The sequence below is a fragment of the Eretmochelys imbricata genome, chromosome 5 (genome assembly GCF_965152235.1).
Source record: "Eretmochelys imbricata isolate rEreImb1 chromosome 5, rEreImb1.hap1, whole genome shotgun sequence".
NCBI lineage: Eukaryota > Metazoa > Chordata > Testudines > Cheloniidae > Eretmochelys > Eretmochelys imbricata.
The window spans coordinates 109,340,388-109,362,943 of record NC_135576.1 but is presented as its reverse complement, the minus strand read 5'-3'; the positions used below and the strand labels follow the sequence as shown (position 1 = coordinate 109,362,943).

At 41.1% G+C, this 22,556-nt stretch overlaps 1 protein-coding gene across 9 annotated transcripts in view; it reads right to left on the bottom strand.

The window, feature by feature from the left end:
* Positions 1–22,556, bottom strand: part of CCDC171 (coiled-coil domain containing 171) — a 238,783-nt gene that overhangs the window by 148,215 nt on the left and 68,012 nt on the right. For all 9 annotated transcript variants that reach the window (XR_013346211.1, XR_013346212.1, XM_077817681.1 and 6 more), the window contains exons 11-13: positions 16,030–16,132; positions 7,525–7,631; positions 1,881–1,970 (exon numbers count right to left, since the gene is read on the bottom strand). Coding sequence is in view for 7 of the 9 variants with exons in the window: in XM_077817681.1 (XP_077673807.1) it covers positions 1,881–1,970; positions 7,525–7,631; positions 16,030–16,132 (300 nt within the window). In the remaining 2 variants the exon portion in view is untranslated. The remainder of the gene's footprint in view (positions 1–1,880; positions 1,971–7,524; positions 7,632–16,029; positions 16,133–22,556) is intronic.

The following is a 22,556-nucleotide window of genomic DNA, read 5'->3' as shown; positions in this document are numbered from 1 at the left end:
AATTTCTTAATACAAATATTCAAATCCAAGAATTGGGCATCTTTCTTTAAGCACGCTCTATCATGAAGAAATACTAGGCCAGGTTCTGTGCTGAGTTACACATTAAACTGAGTTTCTACAGATTTACACCTTGTAACTCAGCACAGAACCTGGTTCACTATATCAAAAGAGTGCCTAATAGGAAAAAAAAAAAAAAGTTGGTAGAATAACTGTCTCATGTACAGTAGACATTTGCATTATAAAAAAAATCTGCAGAATTTTTAGGATGCTTTAAAAAAAAAAAAGTATTGTGGCTGAAGCAAAAGTCTAGGAGGCAGAAATCAGGGCTCTATTGTCAGGTCTGTCACCAATTTCCTGTGTATCCCACGGCAAGTCATTTGGGCCCTGATCCTCTCAGGCGCTGAGCATTCTCAGCTTCTAATGACTTCAAGGGGAGAAGTTGGTACTCAGCACCTCACAGAATCTTATTGTTCATTAGTATCCTCCTCTACTCAAATCAGGAAAGTAGTACTTTACTTCACAGGGGTGTTCTGAATCTAAATTAATTAATGTTGGACGAGTTCAGTTCATAAAATGGACGGCCACTGTGTTACTACCAATGAATGCTAACACAGTCACTCAATAATAAATTGAAACAGTGTATCTCCACTAAAACAATTTGAGAAACCTTGGGAGTGGCCACACTCAAATTTGGCAATACTACAAAAACACTGCCAGCTGGAAGACAGAGTTGAACAGTGACCTCAGGACTTCCTTCGGCGCCTTGGTCACTGATGTACCGAGACACGACACATTACAAAAGTGATGTCAGCCCCCAAAAAGAGAGACAAAAACAAATTCTAATTTGAAAAAGACTATAAAATCAGAACTTCGGCTATCCATGAGAAGTGCTTGGCTTACCAATCAGCAATTTCTTATTAGCAGTATTTTAGGCCTATAGATCTCTCCAAATGTCAGGGATTACCTAATGTTTGGAGGATTATACACAAAGTTTGGCCATAATATCCATAATAATTTCACTGATATCTTTCTTTACTGTAAGTTTTGCACATTTCATACCGTGACGTTAAACTTTACAGTTCTGTAACTGAAATCTTCCAAATGCTTTCAGCTGAGATCCATATATATAATCTAAATGTACGTGATCAAATTTCCCACAGGTGCAGCCACTGAGATGAACAGAGGTCCATCCTCAGCTTTCTATTGATCTGTTTCTATCCCCCTCAATGAGGTTGTGGAATTAATACATTCTCACTCCTGTTTGTCTGCTAGTTTTTTAACATGTGGATGAAACACTGTATTTTCCCCAGTAATACTAGAAAACTTTATTCTGTAGCAAATAATCTGACCAATACATGAAAAAGAAAAGTTAATATTTTAAAACTGAATTGTATTTTTATAAATAAGTGAATGAGTAATTAAGTGACAAATATGAAAAATTGACAGTTAAGCTGAAAAATATGTCTGAGGATAAATTTCATATGCACATTTTATGCATAAAGAACAAGAATCTAGCAGAAAAAGATGTTAGGATGACATCAACACAGAAGAGCTATGCTTGTCGAACAAACAAGCACAAAATGATGAAGTAAGAGGACTACTCAAGGAACAGATCATCTGTTTAAACTGATATTACTTCACTAATGTAACCTTTGAAATGTTCACATAGGTAGACTTATGTCATCTGTAGGCTGCAACCACTATAAGGAAATATGTCCTTGCACAAACGTGAGGTTTGACATTCCACTCAATAGAGAGAAGTGATACACACACTTATTTTGAGATAACAGAGATAACATATTATGATGCAGATACAATCTAAGTGAGACATACTAGAAATATTGTATTATGATAAGAAGTTACAGTTCATAAAACCATACCTTAAGGTCTTGACTTTGAGACCGTATTTTTTGTTTGGATGAGTCAATTTCTTTTGTCATCTTCTCACATGAAGCTTTCGTTTTCTTCAGCTTGGGGAAAAAAAGAAAAGAAAAAACAATTGGGAGTTGGGGAGACTATGTGGGGGAGTAGCACTGTATGTAAGGGAGCAGTATGACTGCTCAGAGCTCCGGTACGAAACTGCAGAAAAACCTGAGTGTCTCTGGATTAAGTTTAGAAGTGTGAGCAACAAGACTGATGTAGTGGTGGGAGTCTGCTATAGACCACCGGACCAGGGGGATGAGGTGGATGAGGCTTTCTTCCGGCAGCTCGCAGAAGCTACTAGATCGCACACCCTGGTTCTCATGGGTGACTTTAATTTTCCTGATATCTGCTGGGAGAGCAATACAGCAGTGCATAGACAATCCAGGAAGTTTTTGGAAAGCGTAGGGGACAATTTCCTGGTGCAAGTGCTAGAGGAGCCAACTGGGGGGGAGCTTTTCTTGACCTGCTGCTCACAAACCGGGAAGAATTAGTAGGGGAAGCAAAAGTGGATGGGAATCTGGGAAGCAGTGACCATGAGTTGGTTGAGTTCAGGATCCTGACACAGGGAAGAAAGGTAAGCAGCAGGATACGGACCCTGGACTTCAGGAAAGCAGACTTCGACTCCCTCAGGGAACGGATGGGTAGGATCCCCTGGGGGACTAACATGAAGGGGAAAGGAGTCAAGGAGAGCTGGCTGTATTTCAAAGAATCCCTATTGAGGTTACAGGGACAAACCACCCCGATGTGTCGAAAGAATAGTAAATATGGCAGGTGACCAGCCTGGCTTAATGGTGAAATCCTAGCGGATCTTAAACATAAAAAAGAAGCTTACAAGAAGTGGAAGTTTGGACATATGACCAGGGAAGAGTATAAAAATATTGCTCGGACATGTAGGAATGAAATGAGGAGGGCCAAATCGCACCTGGAGCTGCAGATAGCGAGAGATGTCAAGAGTAACAAGAAGGGTTTCTTCAGGTATGTTGGCAACAAGAAGAAAGCCAAGGAAAGTGTGGGCCCCTTAATGAATGAGGGAGGCAACCTAGTGACAGAGGATGTGGAAAAAGCTAATGTACTCAATGCTTTTTTTGCCTCTGTCTTCACGACCAAGGTCAGCTCCCAGACTGCTGTGCTGGGCATCACAACATGGGGAATAGATGGCCAGCCCTCTGTGGAGAAAGAGGTGGTTAGGGACTATTTAGAAAAGCTGGACATGCACATGTCCATGGGGCCGGACGAGTTGCATCCGAGAGTGCTAAAGGAATTGGCGGCTGTGATTGCAGAGCCATTGGCCATTATCTTTGAAAACTCGTGGCAAACGGGGGAAGTCCCAGATGACTGAAAAAAGGCTAATGTAGTGCCAATCTTTAAAAAAGGGAAGGAGGAGGATCCTGGGAACTACAGGCCAGTCAGCCTCACCTCAGTCCCCAGAAAAATCATGGAGCAGGTCCTCAAAGAATCAGTTCTGAAGCACTTAAAGTGATCAGGAACAGTCAGCATGGATTCACCAAGGGAAGGTCATGCCTGACTAATCTAATCGCCTTCTATGATGAGATTACTGGTTCTGTGGATGAAGGGAAAGCAGTGGATGTATTGTTTCTTGACTTTAGCAAAGCTTTTGACACGGTCTCCCACAGTATTCTTGTCAGCAAGTTAAAGAAGCATGGGCTGGATGAATGCACTATAAGGTGGGTAGAAAGTTGGCTAGATTGTCGGGCTCAACAGGTAGTGATCAATGGCTCCATGTCTAGTTGGCAGCCGGTGTCAAGTGGAGTGCCCCAGGGGTCGGTCCTGGGGCCGGTTTTGTTCAATATCTTCATAAATGATCTGGAGGATGGTGTGGATTGCACTCTCAGCAAATTTGCGGATGATACTAAACTGGGAGGAGTGGTAGATACGCTGGAGGGCAGGGATAGGATACAGAGGGACCTAGACAAATTGGAGGATTGGGCCAAAAGAAATCTGATGAGGTTCAATAAGGATAAGTGCAGGGTCCTGCACTTAGGACGGAAGAACCCAATGCACAGCTACAGACTAGGGACCGAATGGCTAGGCAGCAGTTCTGCGGAAAAGGACCTAGGGGTGACAGTGGACGAGAAGCTGGATATGAGTCAGCAGTGTGCCCTTGTTGCCAAGAAGGCCAATGGCATTTTGGGATGTATAAGTAGGGGCATAGCGAGCAGATCGAGGGACGTGATCGTCCCCCTCTATTCGACATTGGTGAGGCCTCATCTGGAGTACTGTGTCCAGTTTTGGACTCCACACTAAAAGAAGGATGTGGATAAATTGGAGAGAGTCCAGCGAAGAGCAACAAAAATGATTAGGGGTCTGGAACACATGACTTATGAGGAGAGGCTGAGGGAACTGGGATTGTTTAGTCTGCGGAAGAGAAGAATGAGGGGGGATTTGATAGCTGCTTTCAACTACCTGAAATGGGGGTTCCAAAGAAGATGGATCTAGACTGTTCTCAGTGGTAGCTGATGACAGAACAAGGAGTAATGGTCTCAAGTTGCAGAGGGGGAGGTTTAGGTTGGATATTAGGAAAAACTTTTTCACTAGGAGGGTGGTGAAACACTGGAATGCGTTACCTAGGGAGGTGGTAGAATCTCCTTCCTTAGAAGTTTTTAAGGTCAGGCTTGACAAAGCCCTGGCTGGGATGATTTAATTGGGGATTGGTCCTGCTTTGAGCAGGGGGTTGGACTAGATGACCTCCTGAGGTCCCTTCCAACCCTGATATTCTATGATTCTATGTAGGTACTTAAACATAAATTAATATTTCCTATAGAAATGTAAAACCAGAATGTATTAGAAAACTCCTCAGACATCAGCTGTAAACAATTTAACAGATTACCACTAAACAAGTTTGATGTATTAAATATTAATAATGATATTACAAATAAATAATAGCAGTAATAACCCCAAACCAAATTCGCTATTGCTTTTGCCCATGAACTCTCAAACGTCGGTGGGGGCTGGGGGGAGTCTTTGAAGTGTGCCAGAAAATTTAAGAAATCGAGCTCCTAGTGACTTTCAGGAAGCAAGTTTCATAGTCAATGGTCCCTCCCAGAAAATGTCCTACAAGCAGCATCCTCCCTCAAACTGAGGGGACTCCAGCTCACGGATTTTTGCTCATTGCAACAGCAGAGCATAACTCAAGGAGAGGCATAGTCTCTCAAGTCACTTAATCCCAAACTAGTCAGGGCATTACAAGCAGCTACTGATGATCTTGGAGCACTGGAGTTATGGGCCCTCTTCCAGATAAACAGGTGGCCACAATATGTGCTAGCTTCATTTTCCAGTTTCACTGTAGAGACCGACATAGCAGTCTAACAGTAATCTAATCTTGAGTGTCAAAAGGCACAAATAATAGTAGCCAAGTCTGTATGTGAAAGCAAATGCCATGCTTCTCTAATCAGGTATAGGCTGAATATAGCAATCTTGGTCATTGCTGCTACCTGACCAGCCAGGAGTTGCTCAGAACTCTATAGGTTTCAGAGTAACAGCCGTGTTAGTCTGTATTCGCAAAAAGAAAAGGAGTACTTTTGGCACCTTAGAGACTAACCAATTTATTTGAGCATAAGCTTTCGTGAGCTACATCTTTTTTCAGAACTCTGTAGCACATCTAAATTGTAAACACTTCACAAATGGCCGCCACACATCTCCCTCAATCAGGGGTGCTGATATAATCCTTGCCAACTCTGTTAGTTGCTTTCCCCAATCTACCAAAATTATTTCTATATTTACCACATTGTGTTTCAGCCAGCCAGACCTCATCTACTCATCCTCCAAACTCATAGAGACATGTGAAAGTGAATGCTCTAATTTTAATATTCACTAGCTCTACAGAAATTAAGAGTTATTAGCTCTTATGTGTATTTAGTAAATTAGAGCTAATATAATGTCACAAGTTCACCAAACAGGTCCAGACATATATTATAAAGCCAAATAATTAGTTACATCCATCTATGTGTGGGGTCCTGTCATAAGTCTATATCCTAAAAAACTTAACAGAATTAAACAAGCCTAAAACCTTTGCGCAACATACAAAAGCAAGTTTTTGGTTTTTTTTATTGGATGGTGCCCTTGATAATCCCTGAGAGTTTTATTGTAATATTAAAAGAGTTTTATTACGAAACATGTCTAAGGACAAAATGCACAAAAAGCCAGAAGTAGCGACATCTATGGGGAAAATCAAGGAGGAGAGAACACTGCCCTTTCTGTGTACCATGAGGGCATTCAGTGGTCTCTAGCTCCGCATGACAACTTCAGGGTCTGTCACATGCAGTCCTACTGGGAAGTCTTATGGCAGGTCATCAGCTTGCGATTTATTTTCCTTGACAGTTCATTCTTCTTTCTGTCAGAGTACTCTTTGCTTTCTTAGCAGCCACCCCCTTGGCCTCCCCACTGCTGTCTCTGGCACTGTTTCCCAACAAAGCACGTTACTAAGCCAAAGCCTGCTGAGTAGACTTTTCAACTGTGCTGAGAATCATGTGACATTCATCCTCCCAAGTAACAATTCGCTGTGGGTAATGTGCTCCTAGTTATTCTTCAGCTTCCAGACCTGGGCCTCAGAAGAGATTCATAAACTACTAAACACATTGGTTATCTTATCTCACTGCAGAGACTTAACAGTGTTTGCTGTTTAGAGAAGTTTAATTGTTTCTGTGGTTACTTATTCTTGAGCTCCTTGAACAAATCTCAGAGGACTTGAAGGAGACTATTTTTCCCCAATAAAAACAGCCAAGTTAATACGATTTATTTCAAATGTAATGAGTGACTGGATAAACAATAAGTTTATCAAACAAAAGACAAAACTTAGGAATAGAAAAAAAAATAAAATACACGTTTCAGTGCTTTGCCAATTTTATGTACAATTAAAGGACTTTGAAAAGTTGTAGTTAACTGCTCTCTACAGTGTTTAAACCTACAAATTCATAAAACATTTTAAACCCAAGAGGATTAAACAAATCACATTAGCAATATAAATAAGAAAATAAATACAAGATAGACTTTTCAGCCAGTGACTAAAAGCCTCTAGGAGTGCACGAAAAATACATTTTTTTTAAAAAAATAGAAATGTTTGTTACTCTTCTTTTTTACCTTTAGAAAAGTATTATGCAGATATCTCTTCCTCTGTATGACAAAAAAAAACCCCAAGCCATGAAATTTACCAATCTTCATCAAGAACACAACTGATCTCTGAAAATAATCTCACTTTTCTTGTGGGAGCACTCACATTTACACACCTGATACCAATGAATGTTAAAATTCAAGTACTACATTGCATTTTTAAAATACTTGCGTCACCTTTTACCTAAAGCCCTAGATGAAGAATGGAAAGTGTCATATTTCTATGCAAGTTTACTGAAAACAATTAGAAGTTCAACAGCTCAAAATAAAAATAGATTATATATTTTTTATATTTAAGTGGAACATTACTATAGGACAAGTTTAGAGGAAGAGCAGTGACAGAGATTATTTCTTTTTAGTATCTGTAGCTGTCAACTCAACATTCCCAATCTTTTGACCTTTGTAACAAGTGAGGAATACATACTGTTGCAGGCCGAAGGCTATATGTATGGAGCCAAACAGTGCAAATGTTACCTCATTAGATGTATCTTCCAGCTTGTTCTGGTAATCTGTCAAGGTATTCCTCAAAGTCTCAAGGACAACAGAGAGGCTTGGAGGTTTATCTTTGTCCTTGCGACTGCCTGAAGAAAAATTACAGAATGAAAATAAAGCCCTTAAAGTCACAGAGAGACAGAGAACTACTCAAAGTGGAAGATATTAAAATTAGTTAGGGCTGCACAGTGACAATACAGAACATTGAACAGCAGCCTTGTTCTCCCCACGGCATACAGTTTCATGTCAAATATAGCTAAATAACTGCTTGTATGAGAGCTGTTGTACAACAAAGTTGCAATCTCCAGTTAATACTCACAGTTATCATTCAACTAATGAACTCTATATCCAGTTTTAGGTATGTAGTTTAGTGATTATTAAGTCTATATGTCATTCAGTCAGATCACCATTTACACTGCACAGGGACACACTTTGTAAAAACATGTTGTATTAAGTTAAGTAGATTGCACTTTTCCTGCATTATTTTGGCATCTTCTGACCAAGCATACATTTTATAATGCAGTAATACATCACTTATTCAACAAACCTTTGCTGAGCCAAAGATCACATGACGTTGTTATGCTTGGAAGGGTCTTAAAACTCTTTAAATGTTCTTGAATTCCAGTCCAAAAGGAAACAACACAGATTTTTTATTATCTGTCTGTGCATTCCTACATAATGTTTCAATTACAAATCTTAAAGCTGATATATCCATTATATGTATATTATACGTATTTATTAAACCCTTAAGCTATAACTTCTGCTCTAGTTGACTTAACTAGGATCATATGCACAAAAGTGGTTTGCATTATTGCCTTCAAAATGATTTCTGAAAACAAGAACAATTTTATATTGATCACGTATTTATAAGTTGCCAATTGATACTAAATTTCTCCCATCTTTCTAGTGTTATACAAAATGGCAGATTGACAAATATGTTTTCCTCAGCACTGCCTACAAAATAGTGCAATATTTATAAGCACATTTTATAATGAATAACAGCAACAATAATAATTATATCATTTGCATATCACCTCTTTCCAGCGATCTAAACTCCCTTTGAGTTCACAAACACGAACTAGCCCTCAATCCCTAGTAGTGTCCTTCTTTTACAGAAGGAGAAACTGAGAAGCAAAGAGGTTAAAGAACATGATTTTCAGAGATGCTAAGCACCCACAACACCCACTGCAGTCAACAGAAGCTACAGTTGTCAGCATGTCTGGAAAAAAAAAAAAATCAGACCCCGAGCAACTTTTCCAGGATAACACAGCAAGTCAGGACACAGACTGTGTCTTGTATGCTAAACCTATCCATTAGACCAGCCACAACTTTCTATAAAACTATAGTTGCAGGAGCACCCCATCTAAACTTTTTACTATTTTAAATCTTAGTTTATTTTTTTCTAATAAAAAATGGAAGGGTAAGTGTCACTTAACCAACTGTGAAACATTAAAGAAAGCCTGGCTTTAGATACCCACGTGGGGCACCAACTGCAGTCAATGGAAACATCACAAATGCATGCAGAATCAGAATATTGCCCACAACCACTTTAAAATTGAAATTTGCAGAGTAATTTCCGTCTTCTAATCATTTCAGGAAGTACAGAATAGGACTTTAAGAGGCATTTCACTCTTGGACACACTAAGCCCTGGTCTACACTTGTGGGAGGAGGGGGGAAAATCGATCTAAGTTACGCAACTTCAGCTACGTGAATAATGTAGCTGAGTCGACGTACTTAGATCGACTTACCATGGTGTCTTCATCACGGTGAGTCGACTGCTGCTGCTCCTCCGTCAACTCTGCGGTGCCGTGGCGGTGGAGTACAGGAGTCGACAGAAGAGCATTCGGGGGTCATAGAATCATAGAATATCAGGGTTGGAAGGGACCCCAGAAGGTCATCTAGTCCAACCCCCTGCTCGAAGCAGGACCAATTCCCAGTTAAATCATCCCAGCCAGGGCTTTGTCAAGCCTGACCTTAAAAACCTCTAAGGAAGGAGATTCTACCACCTCCCTAGATAACGCATTCCAGTGTTTCACCACCCTCCTAGTGAAAAAGTTTTTCCTAATATCCAATCTAAACCTCCCCCACTGCAACTTGACCACTTAAGTTTGATTTATCGCATCTAGACTAGACGCGATAGATTGAACCTCGCTGGATCGATCGCTGCCCACCGATCCGGCAGGTAGTGAAGACATACCTTAACTTTTCACTTTTATTTCTTAGCCCATCTTTATTACCATAGTCACACTTTTTGTTAAAACAAATGCTGATTTGCGTTAGGGCTTAGAGTGCAAATTGCTTTATCCTCTGTTTCCGGAAGTTGGTGAGAATGCTATCCTAGGGCCAAATACTGCATAATGATCAATACAAAAATTTTCCAGTTAATTCAATGAGTTGGGAACTGTGCATGCATTACCCAGGGCATAATTCTGTTCTAAGGTTATCGTTATCACAGTCTATTTTGGTCACTTTTTCAACATTAAGAAAAAAATTACACTAAAAATAAATTATGGACTAGATATGCCATCCTTGCTTTATTATTTGTATTACTGTAACACCCAGAGGCCACCTCAACTAAAATCAGGGCCCCACTGTTCTAGGATATAATCTCTGCCCCACAGCATTTATAAATTAAATAGTTAAGACAGACAGAGGGTGATGGTGAAGCAGAGGGACAGAGAGGAGAAGTGACTGCTCAGAGTCACATAGCAGGTCAGTAGCAGAAGTGGGAACAGAAATCAAATCTCCTGAGTCCCAGCCCAGTGCCCTAGCCCTGGACTAAACTGTGTCTTCTGGAGTACACAAATACTGCACAAGCTGGCCCACTGAGTTCTTGTGACATAGGGTATTAATCAACATAAGTAAGGGTAGAAGAATCTGACTATACATGATAAGGTTAGATTTTACTTAGATTTAAGAAAGACGTCCCATCCTTAAATTTTCCAACCGTGCTTAAGTAATGTAAAATCCCAGTATTGGAGAAGATTACAGAGTATTCAAGTCCCTTTGTATTGCACAGCCCGGATCACTTGGCAAGCACTCCTAAATTCCACAATATCACTACATTCTACAGCAACATTAATACTTGCATAGCCATTAAATATTGTTCATGCTCATCCCTCCCACCACTACAAGAACTCATACAAAACTATGGCTCACAATATTTTCATCTGTTAATTATTTTGGGTGATGGGTTTTTTGCTGAGTTTTCCAGGTGATCCAACTCCACTCTCCAAGCTTCAGACCCTGCAGTACTGTTTAAGAGGCCAGTCTCTCAGAACTGCCTTCTCTACCACATAAGCCTTGGAAACAGCAGTTTGTAGCCAGCTTCAGAAACTCATCACCCTGGCTTCTGCAGCCTTGGCTGCTGCACTCTTCTCCAGGCAGCCCAGCCTATCAGCCTACAAACCCGATTCCCTCTAACTACAAGCTGAACCAGGGATTGGCAACCTTTGGCACGCGGCCCATAGGGGAAATCTGCTGGCAGGCAGGGACGGTTTGTTTACCTGCAGCATCCGCAGGTTCAGCCGTTCACCGTTTCAGGCCAATGGGGGCTGTGGGAACAGTGCAGGGAGCACGCAACATAAACCAATAATCACCTCTTTGTGGGGAAAGCTGCAGGCAGGTCCCAGTTGGGCCATGAGACAGAAAATAAAATCAGGGGCCTGACTGCTGCAAAATGTGGAATACTATGACATCTTAGAAAAATGCCAAATTCCACAGCGCTCTTATTGAGATGAATGGGTCAGTTCACCCCACGTAAATCTATTGTTTCAGGCTCTCTGCTGACTCAGGTGGGCAATACTCCATGAGTTTACACTTGGTTCATGCCAACCCTCAAAGTGATAACTGGGAATTTTTAATTAATCAATATAATTAATACATAATCTATAGATCAGGCTACACAAGTTCATCTCCAAAACCTTATGGGCTAGAAATTATTTTTAAACGAAAGCTGATATTCTGGAGTACAATTCTGTGACTGAAATCACAGAATCTCTCTAAGTATCCCACACATGGTATAAGTATAACAAGATGAATTGATGAAAAGGTATCAGCTAAATTTCCTGACTTTAAAAATGATCTAAGAGGGGAAGGGGAATTGGGTTTGTGACTTTTTTTGCTTTATAAAAAATTGTTTACATTTTTCCTGCTTGTTTTTATTTTAGGGCTTGGCTACACTTACCTTTTATAGCGCTCCAACTTGCTGGCTCAGGGTGTGAAAAATCACCCCCCGAGCGCAGCAAGTCAGAGTGCTTTAAAGTGCTAGTGTAAACAGGCTCCAAGCGCTCGGAGCTAATCCCCTCCTGGAGGTGGACTACCAGGAACGCTCGGAGACCTCTCTCCCAGCGCTCACGCACGACCACACTCGCACTTCAAAGCGCTGCCATGGGAGCACTCCCGCGACAGCGCTTTGAAGTTTCCAGTGTAGCCATGCCCTTAGAAATATCAGGAGTGTCAAATCGCCTCGTTTTGCTAGAGAAGTCCCCTGAAGAACCCAAAGAGACTGGAAGATCTCTCGTCTCAGCCCTTAAGTGAAAGGACAGGACTGTTGAACCTTTAACAAAACAGCACTTTTTTCAACTATTTGACAGATGTTTGAATTAAACAGATGTTTAAAAACAAAACAAAAAAGACATTTTAAAACAGTTTGTCTTCACAGGTAAGTTATATTAGTATAAGATAAGGTCTGAATTTAAACTGATTATTATTATTATTTATATTACAGTTATGTCGCTTGGAAGGGGGGTAAGTTAAACAAAAAAATTACTCTTATAGTGGAGTAAGTGTCCACATGGGTGGTTATGCTGGGATAACTATACCTGTAGAACTGGTAAAACTTTGCCAGGTAGACAAAGCTTAAGACTCTCTTCCCTTCTGTTCAGGTTTCAATAGGTCAGAACCCCACTGCTTCTTAAGTTCTCCAACACAAAGAGAGAACTCAGTGTTTGACATTTTTATATTGTTAAAAAGTGGTCTTCAAAATACCCTTTAAAAACCAAAATTCCTTGAGGCCTTTCTTTTTATATCATAAAGAAAGTACACATTCTTTTCCCCTTCACAGGTCATCTTTAAAAGAGCAAGCATCCATTCCAGCAACAGTTTTTCTCATCTTCTCACACAGAGCAGCAATAGCTGGTGCAGAAATGTGATAGATCAGTCTCTCTCAGGTATGGCCCATGTGAGAAAGTTCTGATGCATCACTTCCAGGAGTCAACCATTGGGAGTTTATCATCAGCTGAGTGGGTCTGCAGTTAATTCTCCTTCCCTGCTATGTAACTGGCCGCTAGGAACATCTAATAGGACTATGCCAACTCTCAATCCTTGAGCAGAGGTACTGGAACAATTTTTATAGTGGTGATGCTGAGGGCCTTGAACCAAACTGTAAGCCCTGTATATAATGGAAACCACTTCAAGCCAGGGGGTGTGACAGACCCGGAGCACCCCTAGTTCCAGCACCTATGGCCTTGAGGACTTTGTTCTTCAATACTTGTTGATGTTATGCTGCAGTTCCCAAAATGTGATCCATGGATCACTGGTGGCCCATGCAGCACTTGCTGTGGATTTGTGCAGAGTAGGCAGATAACATGGTGCTAGTTCTCCTAATTTCCAGTTTGTTTCTAAGTTAGATCATAAGGAAGTATTAAAAGCTCCAACTTTTTTATTTGTATTGGTCCTAGATTTTCTGCAAGTCCAATTCACAGAGCAATAGTCTCTCTTTGTGGGCATGAAAGAACTAATAGAAACAGCAATATTAGACAAAAACAAATACAAGAAGAAAAAGCAGGTAGGAAGAAAGCAAAATATCTTTGAAAATACTACAATATGCTCAACTGAAAAGTGCGGCGAACCTGCAAGACAAACTGTAGAATTTTACTGTTTGTCTCCCCTCAAACTAGAACAACGCTTCTGAGGTTTCAGTGTTTGCTATGAGGACCCACTTGCAGCAGCAAATCAGACTTATTCTGCAGAGGAGCAACTCTCTACAGCTGCTTTTGAAGCTTTAAAGAATTTTATTTTTAGATGTCTTATTTTTAAAGGTGGGAGTAAATAAAGCGCATTAAAAACAAACTACTGAATTCCCACTAAGAGGGAAACATGGGATCAGTTCACTCCTTGTGATACTTACCATCAAGGGCATGAGAAGAATGGAAAACCTGTTCAAAGTACTATAAATTGCTTAGGAACTGTCCCTTCGCAGCAGCAGCAGCAGACCCCCTCCCTTTAACCCTGCAAAAGCTCCTTTGTGCAAGAGAGGCACCATAGGCTTGAAAGGAGACTGGGAAAGGCTGCTCTAAATGGCACAAAATCCCAGTGAATCTCTGGGGAAATACCCATTAATGTTGAGGCTTTCAGCATTAATTCTTACCAGTTCCCACTATGCACCTGAAAACTGACTGTGAGGATTTATTTGGCCCAAGTGCAGGTGAGGAGGTCATAGCATCAGAGTTCCAGATGAAGCCATGCTTTTATGGGAAAACCGGGGAATACCCAGAAATATCAGAGAGGGGTCTAGTGCTCTTCCACTCAACTTTGCCTGTCCAAAGCTTTTTATCTGGAATGACGTTTGGCACAGTTTAGGACAACTGCACCTGTATTTCCCCATAGTGGTTCAGCAAGGGCACTCACTCTCAGGGATTCCAGATCCCCAGCCATTGCCCTTCTCGGTGGAAATACATGTTTCTCTCCTTTCTGACTGGCGTATTTCTAGGCTGCACAGTTCCCTGCCTTCACTGTGCATTTCGCAGCACAGACAGGTTGCCCAAGGACACCTGCTTGCTTTCTCTTTAGACATGGATACAAGTGTAACTACTACAGATATAAATTACCATACAGATTTCTATGCAAGCCTACTTCATTCTTAAGGTAAAAAGCATTACAGAGAAAACACTAAAAACAATAAAAGAACCTACACACATGCTAATAAGATTACTAGAATTAATCATAACCAAAACATGGATTCTGTCTGGCCCAGTCCTTTCAGCCTTACCCTATGGATTGGGGCCCTCTGTGGACTAGGGATTTGCTGGATCAGGAAGAAGGCCATATGCTAGTTTAAAGCCAGGCTATTTATCTAAAAATCCCTTTCTTAATCGGTGGTTCCTGGAGAATCCACTTCGAAATAGTATATGCACACCTTTCTATGGGAGTGGCTTCTTTGAAGATGTTACAACTTGAGTCAATTTGCCTCATCACCCTGTTGTTCTCACATTTACCATTCACGTGGAAATACATACAGTTAATTCATTCCACAATAATGTATGCACAATTGCATTTTTAATAGAGTGAACTCCGAAGATGTTAAAACGAATTCATTAAGATTTAAGTTAATTCAGTAAAGTTTATTCAGGATATTATCAGCCTGTCACAATGTTATTTGGCCAAAAATGCAGAGAAAGTAAAGGAAAAAAAAATCGATGAAAGGCTGCCACATCATCCCTCAATGTATCTTGTTGCTTGATATTGCAGAAATGTGGATATAATTAATATAGCACCACATAACACATTAGGTTTAACATGAACTCAAAAACAAACCAACCCCTTTTCTGAACATGTTTTACCTACTTTTGTAAAAAGTAATTCCTAAGAGTATTATAACAAAGATTAGAGTAAAATATTTCTTTATTTATTCAGTTCATTTACTGTGTGTGTTTGTCAGCACTTTATGAATATTTTGTTTGACTGGTTCCCTTGTACAGGTATGTGCATGTTCCATGCACCAACCAGAAAGAAGAACATTTTTTTTAAAATAAGAACATTCCCTGGCAGGGGAAATAACGGTCTGCTGTAGTACCTAAAACTACTTTTACCCCCTTTTTAAAAATAAATTTACTAGATTTCAAATTAATGGTGTCTCTCAATAATTCCTCTTTATCTCAATCCCCATCTCAGTTGTAGAGTAGTATGTTCCATTTGATACAACACTTACAGATAATACCATATAATGTATATGGTAGAGTGACACTAAATCTTCAATTTCATATTTGTATACTAATCAGAAAAATATGTATGTTGTTTGAAATTAAATGAATGTAACATAGTTAGAGCACAAAGTAATGCTATAAAGAGAACTGTGTTACATCCTGCGTCCTACATAACCTTTTTGAATATGTGACCTTTAAGTTGCTGAAGGTTGCCTCGGAATTTGGCTCAGTTCAGTCAAAACATCTGTTCCCCTTGCAGGTAGACTGTAAGGACTTTTTTCTCAGTTGGATTTAGAGCACAGCAAGTGAGCCCTTTTCTGACCGATCAGATAGATCCCAGCACTTGTAAATCAAGTTCTGGGCTGACAACAGCAGGTCCACATTCCGTCACCCTTTCTCAGCTAGCGAGGCCACTTGACTGCTGTGAGAGCTGCTCTTATCATGTCATCAAATCAAAGCATGTTGAGAAGAGGGAATGCAAGAGGCATCTGCAGAATTCCCACAATGTAGTAACTTTGGAACATTGACAGATGCATCTGTCATTTTATACCTTCAACTAACCTGCTGTCCACTGGCTTGACATAGTAAAGCTGTCCAAGAGTAACTCCAGTTCTCTCACGTTGTTTTCACACGTCTCTGTTAGGAAGGCCTGGCGTTTCTTGGCCTTTATTTCACAGGGGGGATGGGTCAAAGGAAAAAAAATATTAAAGTGGTAAACAAAAAAAGACTCATGTTACAATTAACATTTTTACTGTAGAACAAATTATGTAAAAAGGCACATTGCACATCATCACTTTTCCCTGAAACCAAGCGGGTCCAATGTGACAGTACAAAGAGCTAAAACAGTGTTTCATTGTGGACTTAACATGCATTTGGGATAAAAACCGGAGGGGGCGGAGGGAGCAGCACATGAGCCCTTCAAGCAGTCAGAATTAGTAAAGTTTCCAAGAGTATAGTAATTTTCTCTTCCGCCATAAAAATAGTCATCTGCGCCTATGTACACAAACAACAACGTTAATTTTTGCACCCTGCAAGGACATTTGGAAAGGCACAATGCTTCTGACCAGATGGGATGGAAATCAAGGATATGCTGCTCTGGAAAAGTCCATTCCTACTGTAGTTGCAACCTGCCAAGTGCAATTGTTAGCTATATTTTCCATACTAGATAGTGGTTTCCTCAATCTCAGAAACTCTGCTTTCTAGTTAATGTCCCAGAAGCAACGGAATAATGGAGAACACATCAACTCCCAGCACTGGATTTTCTTTCAATAAGCTTTTCACTGGGGGACCTTGTAGGTAGGCAGTTGTTCAAACTATGGGGCTGGTCTTATTTCGAGGGCGAGTTTAATATTAAAGTATCTGAAAAGATTTAGAATGAAATAAAATTTTAAATAATAGTTATGTTACATCAATTATTGTTTCTTCTTCAAAGGGCAGCCTAACATCCAACTTGGGTAGACGGGCTGGGCAGTGGTCAGATCAAGGGGAGAGACACCCTTCCCACAAGCCAGTCTAATAGTTGCACAGACAATCCACAAAGGCTGCTTCAGCCGATCAGCTGATTTAGCTCCATACTCCACTATCACAGGGGTAGAGTGGGAGGATCAGCATAGCAGTAGGTTCTGTGGCCACACACTCCATCCACACCTCACATCACACTTTTCCCTCCTCTGTGCAGCAGACCCTGCAGTCATGAAGGAGGGGCTAGATTTGTAATTGCAAGAGTTTTAGATAAGTAAGCTTAGTATGTAGTTACGAAAATTGAGGTAGCATATGACATGTTTTCTTTTCATATGAAAAATATTTTAAAGGCTATTAACAAAACATGAGCTTAATATTTCACACTTAGTTCAGGAGCATATTAAGCACTTGACACTGGCCAAATATGCACTCATTAATGTCAGGAATGATTCAGAGCCTGCAGCACAGCAAGTCTCTGGGCAGCTTAACCAAGTGTAGCTGCCCTGTCATAGGCTGCTTGCTTGGCTGCACCACCTCATTGGTGGGAAGAGTCCACCTCTTAAGCCCGACCAGCTCTTAAGCCCAGCAACAACAATTCAGCAGCTGCGCAAAGCATTTGCACATGGCTGTGATAGCTCCTGCTTGTCCCAGCCTTGCTCCCACCTTGTTCCAGTCCCACTGCTCTCCTACTTCTAATTCTGAGCCAGACCTATCCTTGCCTCAGACCTTATCTTGAGGTCTATCCCTGCTTTGTCTCACTCAAGGTAACCCAGCCCTAACCCTCAACTCAAATTCCGGAATTCTGATTTTGGCTCTGACACTTACTTCGCTCTGGTACATCCAGATTCAATAGAATAGAAGGCTGGCATAGCTTTGCTGGCATAGCTATGTAAGCGAGGAGTGCTAAGGGGGAAGGGGGAAAATCACACCGCTAGATGACACAGCTATGCTGACAAAAACCCCGATTTCATAGATGCAACTATGCCAACGTAAGAGTGCTTCTGTTGACATAGCTAGTGTTCTTTGGAAAAGTGGTTTAGCTTTGCGGGCAGAAGAACTCCTGTTGGCTCAAGCTGTTTTCCACACTAGGGGGCTCTCTCAGCATTGTTATACCAGTCAAGTCTCTGTAATGTAGACATTCCCTGAGTATATTATATTAGTATTCTGTTTAATATTAATCTGCCAAAGGAACCCTCTAACTTTAGTTATTTAATTTTTAAAACATATGCTACATATGCATATAGTAGCATTTAAGAGCTCAGTCCTATGTGAGAAACAATGGATATATCTACAGTGTGATAAAAATAACCTGTGGCACCAAGTCTCAGAGCCTGAGTCAGCTGACACAGGTGCTGGGTCAGCACCTCGACTTCAGCCCAAGCCCAGGCTCTGAGACTCCACAAGGGAGGAGGGTCTCAGACCTCAGGCTCCAGCCCGAGCCTCTACATTGCAATTTTATAGCCTCAGCACCCAAGCCGCAGGCAATTGACCCAGGCTAGCTGCAGCTATGCTGCGGGTCTTTTATTGCAGTGTAGATGTATCCAATGGGAGTATCAGGTGCACAAGAATACTACTGAAAGCTACTGAAAGGAAGCTACTGAAGCTTCCAGATTACTATAATCAAATATTTATATTATGGTAGCACCCAGAGGCCCCAGCAGGAGCGGGGCCATTGTGCTAGTCCCTGTCCAAATGAATATATAGACATGGTCTCTGCCAAAGAGTTTACAATTAAAGAAGTCCATAGTCAAAAAATGACATCTGTCTGGACAACAAGTGGGAAAGGATTAAGTAAGAAGTAAGCAATAATTAAAAGTACACTTTTCACAACATCCTTGTAATGGAGGCGTGGTGGAGAAAGAAGGTCCATATCTCCTATTTCTGATCATGACCAGTTACTCATTATTTATCTTCTGTTCTAAAATTATGATTCACTATTTGAATAAATTTTTCTTCCTATTTGATCATAGCACAGGAAGTTTACTCTCCATAGCCCCAAGAAAATTCTACTATATTGTCTATTACATACAGACCAACATACCACTGCTTATCCAAGGATCCAACCAGTTTTTCCAATGTGGGAAAAGCTATCTCCCCAAAAGCTCTTATGAGCTGATAGCATATCATTGGCAAACAAGGACAAATATATGCAATTTTCTGCTGTGTTCTCCGCTATTCAGTTTAAATATTTTATAAAATGTGTTTTACTGCTGCAATTTTAATTATATGTGCTGTATATCTACTAATATATTATTCATGTGTTTCAGTGTTAGATCCCTTGTAGCATTTACATGGGTTTCCCTATGTGATAGTTTGTACTATACTTCACAAAGAATTTCCAACACTGCTGAAATCCATATATACACAATTGCTTGTATTTGCAGAACGCCAGTACAAATATATTTTAAAGTATTATCTTTTCCATAGGATGAAAATACATTAGAAGGGTTGACCTTTCAGTGCATACTATCGAATAGGAAAATATAACAGTATGGTCAATATCACAGTAAAAGAAAGGCTTTCTTTTTAATGTAAGCCACACTAGTACAGACACGGTCATACTGAATCTATCCCACAGAAACGTCTTATATAAGCACGCCTAAGCAAATGTACTTTTTTTCCCCTCAGCCTTCCTTCTTTTTTTTTTTTTTTTTTTAATTCACCACATTTTAGTCAGTACATTCTAGTTTATTTGGCCTTCATCGTTTCTCTGTACTCACATTTGCTGACTATGTCCATAAGTCTCCACACCAATTTCAGTATCTATTTTTCAATTGCAGTAAAGATCAGAAGGAAATTCCTTAAAGCTGGCCAGATCTTCTATATTTTACCCACAAACAATTTAGTTTCCTTCCTTTCTAACTCCTGTTCCAGTTCCCTCTCCCCCATCATTGCAGCGTATGATTTTTTTCCTTAAATTTGCAAAGTGGAAAACCTAAGCATAGGTGTGAATGTGCACTGCAGAGAATATACCAAAAGGTTTCTCAGTTTCCTAATGCATGTACTTAATAAGAATGAGTAAGGTTCTATAGTAGAGGTCAGGCCCGGTGTGTTCCTGGTGCCCCCACCAATTTTTGCAGGATCTAAGCCTTCATTTATATTTTTAAAAATGTTTCTGGTCCTTATGCTTGTAAAGATATTTTTCTGAGTGCTGAGTCTGCAAGTAGGGTTGCCAGGCATCCAGTTTACGACCAGAATGCCCGGTCAAAAAGAATGCCACTGTGGCTCCAGTTGGCACCACCAACCGGACCATTAAAAGTCCAGGCGGTGGTGTAGCGGGAGCCCAGGGCTAAGGCAAGCTCCCAACCTGCCCTGGTTCCGTGTGGGTCCCGGAAGGAGCCACTGGTCTCCCTTGCCCCTAGGCACATGAGTGGCCAGGGAGGCTCTGCCCGCTGCCCCCACCCCCAGCGCTGGCTCCGAAGCTCCCATTGGCCAGAATCCGCAATATTTTATTACCTGCGGGCATGAAGGTAGCATGCGGAGCCTCCCTGGCTGCCCATGCGTTTAGGGGATGCAGGGACCTGGTGGCCGCTTCCTGGGAGCCGCAGTAAGCACCGCTGGGACCCCCCATCCCAGACTCCCTTCCACACCCCAATCCCCTACTCCAGCCCAGAGTCCCCTTGCGCACCCAAACTCCCTCCAGAAACCCACACCCCCACACACACATCCCAACCCCTCCACCCAAGCCCTGGGCTCCCTCCTGCACCCCAAACTCCTCATCCCTGGCCCCACCCCAGAGCCCATAACCCCAGCTGGAGCCCTCATCCCCCGACCCCAACCTCCTGCCCCAGCCTGGAGCCCTCTCCCGCACCTCAAACCTGGCCCCACCCCAGAGCCCACACGCCCAGACAGAGCCCTCACTCCCTTCCCACACCCCAACTCCCTGCCCCAGTCTGGTGAAAGTGAAGGATGGTGGGGAAGAGCAAAAGACGGAGGGAGCAGGGCTGGAATGAGTAGGGGCTGGGCCTTGGGGAAGGGGTGTTCTGTTTGTGTAATTAGAAAGTTTGCATCTCTATCTGCAAGAAAAAGCAATAGTTCTAAGACCGTGCTGCTCTGTACTCCTTCCTCAAGTGAGGAATTTCCTAAACACAACAGAGCTACACTAGGTCCCTCATGTGAGAGGACAAGAAACTCAGGGGGACTCCACATGAAGGAGGGATTTAGGGCATGTCTACACTACAAACTAAAGTCGACCTATGTTAGATCGACTTACAGCCACCACATAATTACTGCGATTTTTCATACCCACACTTCCTCCTTCTGTCAGTGGTGCGCATCCTCACCAGGAACGCTTCCACAGACTTAAGAGGGGTTGTGAGGGGGGCTGAGAGCCCAGTCTCTCAGCTCCCCATTCCCTACTGGGAGCCTGGCTGCCGCTGGGGCTCTCAGCTCCCATCTCCCTCAATCTCCTTGGAAAATCCCAGCACTGAGTAAGAGAGTAATACAACAACAACAACATCTTTATACATCAAACTTTTTAAGGATTAACCACCTAAACTAAAATTCCACAAGACGTCTGCAACTTTGGTTGGAGATTTATGCCAGTGCACTACAAACCCAAGATACACCTGTAGGTAAGAACAGTACAATAGAAGAAATCATTACACTAAAATCAGTTTTAGATAGCAAGGTTTTCCAAAGGTAGCTCCTTAAATTTACCAGTTAACATTTCATGTGTACAAATTACAGGTACAAGTTCCACATTTGCACATGCAATTTTTTACCTGAATAAATAACCATTTGTACATGCAATTACATATATTTTTCAGGTGCAATTTAGATGCACAATTTTGAAAATTTGTGTTTGAGAGACCTCTGTTTTTCACTAAGGCTTCAATTCAGAAAAGCACTTAAGTAAGCAGTGAAGTCTATCCTATGCAGGACAGCACTTAGGCATGTACTTAACCTCAATGGGACAAACCCATGTTGAACATATTATCCTGAATATGAATGCTTTTCTGAATCAGGGCCTAAATAATAGAGCAATAAGTTTCTGTGTATTGTAGGTACTCAATAACTCCAGAGGATGGCTTGCGTTACGATAAAAGAAACAAGAATTAGGCTAGACTGGTTTTTGTAGTCAGCAGAACTCTTCAGTTGAATAAGAATGCCCCATCCCAAGTTTTAAAAACCCAACACAAAATCTTGTACATGTCCAGTAGAGAATAGATTAAGTAATTTTTTTTCTGGATTTATATCAGCATTACTGAGAGCAGAATTTGTTCCTTTGCATTTATATAGCACTTTACATCTTCAAAATATGGTAGAAACATTAACTAATCATGTTTTATACTCTGCTCATCAACATATCTGACTTTATTGTTACAGAATCTGAGATATTATTGCCAATCTACAGGAAGTACATTTGCAGTGACTAATGGTATGACCTTCAACTCTTAATAGTCTAGAAGCAGCTAAGCATTCTTTCAGAATCTCCAAATATTATATATGGCTGACATACCAACAGGGGGAAAAATGTTTATTGAAATAATATCGACATTTTAGCGAGGAATTTGAAAAATCTAGGAACATATATGTTTAAATGTTCTCATTAAAATAATTTTGCACCAGAAAATAAAGTGCATTCTGTTTCCTAATATACTTTATTAATAAAATGATAAATTCCC